Source organism: Columba livia, chromosome 1 (genome assembly GCF_036013475.1).
Source record: "Columba livia isolate bColLiv1 breed racing homer chromosome 1, bColLiv1.pat.W.v2, whole genome shotgun sequence".
NCBI classification, from domain to species: Eukaryota; Metazoa; Chordata; class Aves; order Columbiformes; family Columbidae; genus Columba; species Columba livia.
The window spans coordinates 97,060,933-97,072,665 of NC_088602.1; the positions used below are offsets into that span (position 1 = coordinate 97,060,933).

General features: G+C 41.1%; 1 protein-coding gene across 7 annotated transcripts in view; it reads right to left on the bottom strand.

Annotated features, from left to right (window-relative positions):
* HSF2BP (heat shock transcription factor 2 binding protein) overlaps positions 1–11,733 on the bottom strand; it is a 120,717-nt gene that overhangs the window by 96,829 nt on the left and 12,155 nt on the right. For 5 of the 7 annotated variants that reach the window (XR_010473755.1, XM_065069218.1, XM_065069178.1 and 2 more), the window contains exons 5-7: positions 9,663–9,801; positions 8,309–8,426; positions 1,267–1,370 (exon numbers count right to left, since the gene is read on the bottom strand). Coding sequence is in view for 6 of the 7 variants with exons in the window: in XM_065069218.1 (XP_064925290.1) it covers positions 1,267–1,370; positions 8,309–8,426; positions 9,663–9,801 (361 nt within the window). In the remaining variant the exon portion in view is untranslated. Of the gene's footprint in view, positions 1–697; positions 793–1,266; positions 1,371–8,308; positions 8,427–9,662; positions 9,802–11,733 lie in introns of all 7 variants that reach the window. The other 2 variants (XM_065069205.1, XM_065069198.1) reach the window with 2 other exon arrangements.

The following is an 11,733-nucleotide window of genomic DNA, read 5'->3' on the forward strand; positions in this document are numbered from 1 at the left end:
CAAACATAAAGCAGAATAAAAATCTGGACTGACTAAGCACAGGAGAACAAAGGACCATGTACTCAGAGTTCTGCAAGAATACAGTTCTCAGACTATATAAAAAACCCTATAAAACTGGATTTTTTCCAGTCTTACAAGGATTACTTAATTTTCTGAGATCGCAGAAAAGAGAGCCTATGGCACTGCAAAGCAGGAAATTATGTGGTGAAAAGCACGAGTACCTACACTTCCTGTAAAACAGTGGAGGGAACTGTGAGCAGTACAAGTAGCTTCCAGTTTACCAGCTCAAATCAAAGCTTTTCCAAAACTTCCATATCAAATTATTCCTTGAAAAAGCAGATGCAACCTCTCTCGCTTCAGCTGCTTTTAGTATGTACTAGTTGCATTTCAGTAGGGTTTTGCATAGCAGCAGAGAGCCAAGATGACTAACCTCTCCAGCCCTATAAACCGCACACCAAAATCTCCTCACAGACAAGCCAGAAAAACTTGAGAAAGCCAAGGCAGAGCAACTCTAGGAGCAGTTCAAAGGCAGGAGAGTGTCATGGCTCTGTCCTTCCGCTGTCCTCAGCGTCCCTTACAAGCTGTGCACACAGCTGCCAGCCAAGTCCAACGCACGCTGGCAACGTCAATCTCTGCTGGCTCCTACGCAGGGATTTGAAGGCTCTGAAAGAGCAGAGCCTTGATGTCACTCACGTACCTGACAGTGGCAACAGAAATCCTTGACGTCCTTGAAGTCCTGCACCGGCCAAAGGCAGAGCTGGGAATAGTACTCAAGCCCTGCAAGCCCAAATCCTATTAGAGCACAAGGCCTCTCTTCAGCTGTAGAAGCAGTCACTTTTGTCACCAGTGACTATAGCTACAGAGGTTGGTTTATTTCCCCAAAAGGTGTTAGAACACAGTTACATTTTCTTATGTTAAATGGTAGGAACCTGATAGGTAGTGTGCCCTCAGGGTTTATTTTAAAGTTGGTATGTGAAAATACAAGTGTCTTTTTAAAAACCACTTTACCAAATTTCTCCATTCCTTATTTCTAATTCTACCATCCCTAAATGTTATAGCCATGGAATATTGCACACAGTATCAAAATTGTTGTGAGAAACGCACATCGTCTCCCCCTAGCTATTTGCCCGTTTTGTTCACTTTTAATCTGACTAAAGCTATAGATAATCGGGTTACAGATATACATTTCTGTTCTATTAATTCTAACACCTATTGCCAATCTACAAACCCCAACTCACAATTTACAAGGTTCTTAGAGCAACTTACCTTTCAATAGCCACCAAAGCAAAGGAATAAAACCTGGACTTTCACTGATGTACTTTAAGCCTTTCAAGTTGATACTCACGTTGTACAGTGACATTAGCATTAGCCTAGAATTGAAAGAAAAAAGATGTGATGCCTTTTATTTCTTTGCATGTTTTGGCATATTTTGCTATTTATGCCAAGCATGTACTGATGCAGAAGCCTATTGTAATAATTTATATCTTGATAAAAGAGATAAGTCTCAAATTACATATAAGCAATGTTATGCAAAACCTTGCCTTGACTGTTCAGTCACGTATTTCAAACACATGGAAAAACATCCCATGCAAAAGTAAGAAAGTTTCGTCAAACTCCACGAGATCTGTTAGGTGAAACGTGCAAAACTAGGACTTGGTGTTACGTGACCACACTTACACAGCAGAGCTTTCATCTTGACAGTCTCCACCGGGCAGATGACCATCTCAAATCAGCTGTTTGCCCTGACAAATTAAAGGGCCACTAGGAAACACAGAAAGCAAGCCTATATAATGAGTACTAGAAACAACGTCAAAGGAAGCCTCTGCAACACCTGCCTTTCTATACACTGACCCTCCAGTCAGCTGAAACATAGACAAGTAGCTTATGCCATCCTCTCCAAGCATCAAGAGGGACCAGAGGAGGGTCACAAAAATGATCAGAGGGCTGGAACAGCTCTGCTGTGAGGACAGGCTGAGAGAGTTGGGGTTGTTCAGCCTGGAGAAGAGAAGGCTCCAGGGAGACCTTATTGGGGCCTTTCAGTACTTAAAAGGGGCTTGTAAGAAAGATGGGGACAGACTTTGTAGCAGGGCCTGTTGCAACAGGACAAGGGTGATGGTTTTAAATTAAAGGAGGGAGATTCAGGCCAGACAGACATGAAGAAAAAATTTTTCACCATGAGGGTGGTGAAACACTGGCCCAGGTTGCCCAGAGAGGTGGCAGATGCCCCATCCCTGGAGACATTCCAGGCCAGGCTGGACGGGGCTCTGAGCAACCTCATCTAGTTGAAGATGTCCCTGCTCATGGCAGGGGGTTGGACCAGGTGACCTTTGAAGGTCCCTTCCAACCCAAACTGTTCTGTGATTCTACGATCCTCCTACTCCTCCTGCAAACAGGAACAGATGCAATATTTAGCCAGCATGCAGCAAACACCAATGTGGACTCTCTCAGCTGGCAGGGGAAGTTACTACGCGTACAGAAGCCTTTGGAAGAAGTGGATGGGCCTGAAGGAGGGAAAAGGAAGGTATTAGTAGTCCCGGGTCTGCTTTGCATGCTCCCTCCTAAACTAGACTCATCCCTTCTGCTGTGGGTGCAAGGCAGAGAAGCAGCTCGCTCTGCCTCCCCTCCAGCTCCCTGCAGTCTGGCAGGGACAGACCATCTGGGCCACTGAGTGAGGCTCCGCTGTGACAAAAACAACTGCTTGTCTTTTATTATGTCATCATGGACTTCTCTATTTACTCTGCCTTCAGGAATCCAGACTGTGTTCAATATACATGTGGATTATTTTTTTTTTAAGTCAATAACAATGGAATTCAATTTGGCTGTAAACTATGCTCTTGTCTTAGCATGGACCAAACCCAGGATAACAAAGGCCAAAATGGTATTCTCACCTGCACCTCTTCAAAACTGTTTCAAATAACATTTGGGCCCACTCAAAGCCCCTTCCCCCCCCCCCCCTTTTTTTAGAAGGTAATTTGTTTTGCTCTTTTATTATGGCCATTGATGTTGAAGGACAGAACCCATAACCTGACTTCCAGGTAACAGAGAAGGTCTGTGGCCTGGCAACTGGAAAATATATCCTTAATCGAGCAATTAAAAGAAACTAAAATGACATCACTGACAAAACAAAAATGTTGCTTGCACACCAGTGTGTAAACAACAAAAGAATACACATAGTAAGTATATGTTAATTTCAGCCACATTTTCAACAGCTTCCGAACCCAAGATTTCCTAATTTATCAGCCTCCTAAAACAGGAAGTTCCTTAGTCATTTTGGGGCTGAATACATCACATATCTTAAACTAAACTGAAGTCTCAACTTCTCTACAGGGAGAAAACCAAGTAGGCTGGAGAAGGCTCTGCATTTTAAAAGGACCACTCGAGCCTGCTGATCCCACTGGCTTCTCCCATGGTGGCTCATGCTGAAGTCACTGCAAACATAAAAAGTTTCAGTATGATCAGTAACTTGCAAAATCTGAAGGGGGTTTGGCTACTGATACCTCCTCAGCCTTAGTCATGACAGAGCTGGGGGAATTCTGTAAGGTACAGGAGGCTGCATGCAGAAGTGGCAGCTCTGCCTCTTTATGCCCCAGAAAAGCGTCATACTCTGGAGTCAAGAGTTTTCTTACAAATTCTTTCACTCTTCTAGAGGTGTTCTCCTGTCCTGACTTTTATGCAGATCATCTCTACATCTGTGGAGCAGTTGAAGGGAGAGGGCACTAGTGACACTTTATGCTATGTTATGATGGATGCTCTCTCATTTTTATTTTATTTCTTTTCAAAGATGATAACACCCAAGTCAATTTTCTGGACAATGGAAAAGGAAGATGAATGAGCAGGGCTCCTACAACATTTACAGAACATGCCATCATACCCACTCACAGCTGGGTGCTGGGTTACATACAAAACAATTACAGAGAAACAGGAATGGGCTGGAATGTCCTCCTCTGTTCTGGGGCCAGTTTGGCAGCTGCTGTCTCCCATGACTGCGATAAACCTGCGTGTCACTGCACTGCCATCATTTCCAAACAAGAGGAAAACAACGTTATTCCAAATGGACTTCACACCTCGCATCCTATTCTCAAACGAGTTCTCATGGCTTAAGTTACTACGCCACCAGCAAACTTTCGGACCCTCTCAGTGCACACCTTCAGAAAGAAGGAAAGGAAAATAACCCTCATCGGGTCAGCCTGCAATGGAAGAGGCGTTGAGTTGTATTACGTGCTGCACCACTGGAGGTTTGATCACCCAGGGTCTTAAGCAGCAGAAAAAAATAAGGAACAGTAGATTTAATAATCTACTTCATCAGTGGCAACCACCAAGCAGTGAGGTGTGCTGTGGAACTAAAATTGATGCTTGGCGACGTTCCTTGTCTTACAGCCTCTGCAGCTCCTACTTGGGTTCCAGAATCCAGGCCCTGACAAAGGAGCACAGCTGTCATTATTATACCTATAATCAGCCAGAATGAAATGATCTATAGAACAGTATCTTATAAGGGAAAACGTTAACATTTCTTGACAGTGCCTTTCATCCTTAATCTGTTTGACATTTGCAGTTAGAAATAAAGTGACGTAAAAAGATGCGGCTATGCTTGTATTTCTACTTCTCTTGTTTGCTTTGTGTAGACAAAGTGGACTGGTGGTGGTGACCCAGGGAACTGTGGTGGTTTTGGAGTGTCAAAAGAAGACACAACCCACCCCACAAGACAATTTAATGGCCTAATCCAAAAGTGGTAGTGTATTATAACTAATTAAACACACTCACCTGAGCACGGCACAGAAGCATTTCCAGGCCTTTTATGCCACATTCACCTCTACTACTTGCACATTCTAATGAAGTATTTTTTGCAATAATTATTGCAAAAGTGCTTATTGAAGCAAACTTGACACACACCATTACTGGATACGCAATATTTTCTGTGGTTGTTTGGTTGCGTTTTGCTGTTGTTTTTTGTTTGTTTGGGGGATGTATTTGTTTATTTCCATTTGGTGTTTCTTGCCGTTTTGGTTTTCAATGTGGAGAGCTTTTTAATTATGCATTCCATAGTCTTCCTGTTTAGGCAAGCCAAATGTAATTAACACCTTGTACTAATACATCTGTCAATGCTTTCTCTAAAATCTAGAACTACAAGCACAGCTAAAGCCTCTTCTGTTCTGCTCAATACATGGGATTGGTACATAAAACATACTATAATAAGTACTAAAGTACTTATTTTTACTAGCTACTTTAAACTGCTACGTTAGCAAAGACCAAGATTCCTAACAATTTAATTAAAGGTATTAACAATTGTGTAAATGTTTATTGCCTGCCTAACGTTGACGAATGTTGAACAAACCCCATACAACTGAGAAGAAAGCCTGAAGTCTGTTACACCACTGCTATTTTGGGAAGGTAAAGATACCTATGAGATTTCAGTCCCAGCAGTGACATAGATGCTTTGGACATATTTATTAATATTATGTACTTATGGTCTACAATGAATATTGTAGCAGTGCTGGAATAAACGACAACTTTCCCCTGTACATTTTTTATTTATATGCTGTTACAAGCGAAACACAGAATTGCTAGAACTAGAATAGGAAGAGAACTCCTTTCTTTATCATCTTGTTTTGTTTGAAATTGCCGTGTGAAGAATTAGACTGAGAGTTTCCCCTGATTTGTCACACAGTAAAACATTTCTGAACATAAAAGCTAGAACTGTAAAACCGCAAAACCGAGCAAAGGACAAACATATCACTGAAAATAATAAGCCAAATTTTTTTCTTTAACTGATTAAATTTTAGGTTGATGATGTCCTTCTGTGTAACACTATGGTGATATTTTGAGAAAAACACATTGCTTTTCCAAAACAACATACAGACGTTTTCATCCATTAGGTATAGTTTTAAAAATGTGTCTGCCTATGTGCGTATGTAGACATTATTTATGATGACTCCAGACTCTGTCTATCCCTAACCCTGAAATTTCACTACAATTTCTGTTAACTATCGTATCCATATCTCACATTCATCTGTCATTTTTTAGTGCCTTATGTTCCTTTTGGTAGGCAGAAAAGGGAGTTTCTGATACATCTGCTTATGAAAATGTTGATTATTTAAGATTAATAAGCAGCTAAGAAGCCTTAACTGCAGAGAACCCTGGGGGTTTCTGGGCTGGGAGAGTGGAAAATCCCCAAAAAGGACAGGAAAGGGATCTAGTGTTAGAAGTGGGGTTTAAGAACTGAACACAGACAAGACGCACAGGGTGCTCATAGACAAAAAGGAAACCTGACCACAGACAAGAAAGACAAACGCAGGGGAAACATTTTGCACTAAAACATTTGAGCAAATTAAGATCCCTCATTCCATGACCAGGCCATGAAAGAATCTCCTTTCTGGCATTTGCTCTAATGTCATAATACAGCACTTTTTTTATCAAATGGCAAGTCCAAAGAAAGATTATTGGAAAACATTATCACTGCACTGAATTCAAGTTATTATAACATACACTTAATGTTTCTCATTTATCAAATACCTCAAGCAACCTCTTTTTTAGGCTTCACTCAATTTGTTAGCTTAAGAGGTCAGCCCCTATTGAATCCCTAGCCACTTAATGGGATTGTTTTATGTATATTTTATCAGTATTGCTGTATGGCAGCCAAGTTTATAACACCATGTGTAATTCTTCTGCAAAGCAGACAGATTTTTAATTATAATTAAAAAAACACCCAAAACATCAGTTCAAAAGGAAGGCCTTGAAATCCAATTACACTGTCCAATTACATCAATACAACCTGAAATGATCAAAAATAATCTATCTGGACCCACAGGCACACATCTTGAAATTCAGAGTGTGTGTCTGTGTGTGTGTGTTTAGGAACACTTTCCTCTCCCTCCTCCTCTCAAAATAAAGTCTCCTCTTGTTATCTTTTTTCTGTACAGATTTTGAAACAGTATAGGTCCTTTTTGCATTTGGTTTGTTTGTTATATACATGAAGGCACAAATTACCTTTCCTTTATTGAAATTCTTATACAAATCCTTCAGCTGGGTCTTTACAAAAAACATCCCCACCGCTACAAGAGTTAACTACCCTGTTTCTAGCGCTGACCTTCAAGCCCAACACTTTGGAAACACAGTAAATGACTGACATTAAAGTATCTGACCACTACCTACAGCACAGGCTGTTCAGCTTCCCCCTGGTTACCCAATGGGGAAAGTCAAGCACCTCTGGAGGGCAACTCGCTCCACCTAACATGGGGGGGAGAGCGGCCACCTGCCAGCACCACCTCCTTACACCAGCTGTGGGGAGGAGCCCAGACAGTTCACAGATACTCGACATATCACTTTCTGATAGCTGAGGTAAGGCAAGATAAAACCTATCCAAAGTTAAGACTGAGCCTGATTTCAGGCCTGTCACGTACAACCTGCCCAAATGTGTGTGTGGACACAGTCAAGCTACTGTGGCTGATGGGGTTGCTGTTTGTCAGCTGAGCTGTGACATCTGCCTTGGATATGAATTCTTTTGTGTGTGTGTGTGTATATGTGTCCCATTTATGAAAAAAAAAAAAAACACAGCCCAGTGTGAACAAATTAACCAGGTGTACGGGACAACTGCCCACAGTTTAGCAGATAACCAAGTATTCATTAGGTCACAGTAATTTGCTCAGTCAAGGCCATATACCCTCAGCTTGTAACAGCTCTGAGAAAAAGGCAAAGACGACAGTTTATTTAATCTCTCTATCAGCTGGAAAGTACCACTTTTGCAGCACCTGAACTCTGCAACATAGCCTTTTCTTTACAATGCTGTATCATAATGTCCCTTTATAGGCATTACCTTTTACAAACTTAACTGCATGGTGCTTCTGGCTACTAGCAACATAAGCTATTTTAACTTTTGCTCTTCACAGAAAAATAACTAATTTCTTCCCTAAGCAGATGTAGCATTTCAGAGTCTTCATCCTGGAAGCAAATAAATATGAGTCCACATTTTCCGCAACCTCTCTGTTTTAAAACTTGACCTCACACCTTCTTTATCTGACTCTCAACTCACGATACCTTCCTAAGGTAAAGGAGTGCACCCCTGCTCATCTCTACAGTATTATGGTGCTTAAGAGACTTCCAAAGAGACGCAAAACCTGTATGAAGCTAGCGTTGTAGCCAAGCCTGGTGTATCTGCAAGGAATGCTACTGTGAAAAGAATTTCCAAAAATTATATTTCCTCTACAGAAAAGGAAATAATGGGGGAGTGGCAAACTGCTCTCATCACTGCGACCTACACTGCAAGATAATGCATTTCATTTGAAAGGAAAAAAAGAGAATAAAGTTGTCATACACTTTGAATTTGGTACAGAGCCCCGGCTTCATGTCTCCCAGTAGGTGCATCATGGTGTCCAGTAATTCACGACTTGAACTAACCAAGAACTCACGGCCACATGCCAGTGCTGCCACATCTGTGAGAGAACACAAAACACCACCATAAAAATCTCATTTAAAACAAAAGTTTATGCTAACAATCAGGATTAGTAAAAAAGATACGTCAGCTGTCAAGAATGAACTACGGCATCTATATAAACTTCAAACTATATTAAGCAATGTAGCAAATACTGAAGCAGCAAATTATCCCGGTAAAACTCCTTCATAATTCTACTTCGATAATTGAAATATTTATTCAGCGCGGCCAGGATCCTGATAGTAATACAGTGAATTACGAAACAGAAGTCTGGATTCATCCACAAATAATGTGAGACTGAAGCAAAGCTGACCCCCATTAGAAGTCCCGCTTTAAAGAAATAAGACTGCAGATTGTTTTACAATCGCTCAATCCAATATACCTGGCACATTACAGAACCAAAATTCTCAAGAACCTCTACTCAAAAGCTCGTTTCCTACCTCTCTGCAAGTGCTGCATTATTCATGCACAAACCAAAAGGCAAAATCACTTCCACAGGCTACTACTCCAGAGCAGACTTCACTTTAATATTTTCCCTTACGCTTGCCCCATGCTTTAGGGCATCTTTATGTGCAAGAGGTTTGCTCCAGCAACCCAAGTTTCTTTGTACTGAGCACCTGGCCAAGCCTCCTCCAAACACATGAAGCGTGGTGTATGCAACTCAGGACAGAACCTGGCTCCCTGGCCTCCCATTCAGGTAAGTTTGGGGATCTGCTCAATGACAAGGTTCTTCCATTTCCACGCACCCTCATGTCCTCTCTCCTCTGCAGGTACATCATGATGCCTTTTGGAATCCTTAGAATAAGGAGAGGTACTATGGACACAGCACATGATTACTGTTACGGCAACGTTTGCGCATGCTGGGCTGTGTTAAGACTGCACAGAGAACTTCTGCTCTGATGTTTTCTAACTTCTGAATACTTGGTGCTTCACAACCTCCTCAGTGTTCTTTTAATATAGCTTTCTAGAGTAACACTACTTTATGGTGTAACTAGGATGATTAGACTGGTACCTTCTACATCATTCAACTGACCGTATTCTTTATCACACTTGGGTTTCAGCAGCCGTCTTTCTCAAATTACAGAGACAAAGACAGACATCTTGGGAACATAACATTCACTGGCAAAATTTAGATCAGCTTCAGCAAAGCAAGACTTTGTTTCACCATTCTGATTCCTCCTCAGGCAGAAACTGAACACCTCCCACCCCCCTCTTCTGAGAGATAACATTAACTTACTTGTTACAATCCCTGCCAAAGCTAATACAAACTGATTTTCATCAGAATCCAAATCCTGCTGTTTCATGTCTTCACTTAATGACTTCACAAAGCTCTCCATGGTCTGTGCAGTGATTGTGAAAAACTTTACTGCTTTACTCTGCAAGCGTGGAGAAAAAAATATTATACACACTACAGCAACTATGGTTATTAGAAGCTACAGTAAAACTGGACAGTTGCAAAATTATTAAAACATACAGTCACTCTAAAGAAAAAAAATTTAAAACCACAAAACAAACAAACAAAAAACCACACACACAAAAACCAACACCACAACACAAAACCAGAAAACAAACACCGCTCCATTTGGGGTATCTTGGTTGAAGAACCAGCCACCTGGTACAAAGCTCAGGGCAGGCGAAAGAGCCTGGTCAGAGGTATAGACAGAGCCCACAAAGGATGGAGAAAACTGTTCCTGTTTATTAGTAATTCTGATCTGTAAAACAGTGATGTAACGCTATTTCCCACAAAGTATGCTGTTTTTTTAATAACAAAAATACCGTAGCAGAGAGCCCATAATGCCAGGTTTCCCAGTGTCTTCAATAATGGTGCCAATTGTTTTATGAAGCAGCTGAAACATTTAGTCATTCCTGGCAGTGACCCAATGGGACAGCCCAAGAAATGCCTGAACTTGTATTCGTTTTGCAAAGTGACTGGCAATTTTAATATTTTGTCAAAAGTACTGCTTTGACAATATGTGAAAAGCTATTGGTAACATTTATTTATTCCTCCACTATTGTACATTCACCATATCAAAGATGTACACCTCCTGGGGGGGGTGACTCCAGCAAGAAGACGTAAATATCAGGATCAGCCAATACTCACTGTCTTCACAAATGATATTGTGGTGCCAGAATAACAGGAATGAAGACACCATGGGGAAAGAGAATGGAAAAAAAATGCACTTCTGCATGTGCTGGATGTACTTTATATACTTGTATGGACACCACACCTCAAAGATGGAAATTTTAGCATAAGCAGTGACTACAGTTCAAGAAGCAGAGGCCGTGAGAAAAAAATAAGAGAGCCTACTATAGCAGATTAGCATAAGTTATTGTGAAAATATGTGTTTACATGGGAACATAAGATTGAGTACTAAGCAAAGCAAGTAGTTGGTACATTGCACAGAAAACAGCCAAAGTCTTCTATGTGTCCATCTCTTGAGGTGCCACTGGTGTGCTCTCTGCTGAACCTTTTAGAAATGGCCATTAATTAACCAGTAGTGACATTTGAGGATCTGGAACAGTTAGACCAACCAGGTTTATAAATAGCAAACATTATGTACTCTTGCAGTCTCTTATTAGCTTGACAGTGTTTTCATGGGACTGAAGAATGTCTCACCCAAAAACACAGAGATAAGGACAATTCTGAGAGCAGCCATTAAGGTGCTTGAGCTCAAATGGTGCAATGAACCCTTTGCTGTCCCAGTAACTCCTGTGTGAAACATCAGTTAACATGCAAAATTGCCGCTATGAAGTATAAAGCCGTTTGTCATCATAGCAGATAACTGAAGTAGCAGACCATCTTGTAGGATCCAAAATTTCTCAAGTTGAAGCAAGCCTTGATGTCATTCTGAAATCTATCAGCTTGCATTTCCATGTGAGAGCCCTGTCACGTGGGTACCTGGTTGAATTTTTTTTTGAAAGACATCTAAAACAATCTCATGGGAATTAACTGACTTCTTTTTTGTCACATCCAGGTAGGCCTTCTTGAAAACACTCTCCCATGCTGCTTCTCTGAATGTTTCTTCAAGTTCTCCCTAGAAATGTTACACACAGGCAGAACCAGCAGGCACCTCTCTCCCTGTGCCTCAAAAACTACTTGTGTTACATTTCAAATTTGCTGTTCAAGTTTTGACTTTCCCAACCTGTATGGACACAAACGGTATATTGGTCCCAGGCATGATATCAGCCAATCTGCATTACAGAACTGTACAACAGACCTACTTCTGTATCTGTGCAAAGACTGAAAAAGCTTCAGCATTGTGCCCTAATGCATGAAAAGATTTTGAATTGACGTCAACCTCTCCACA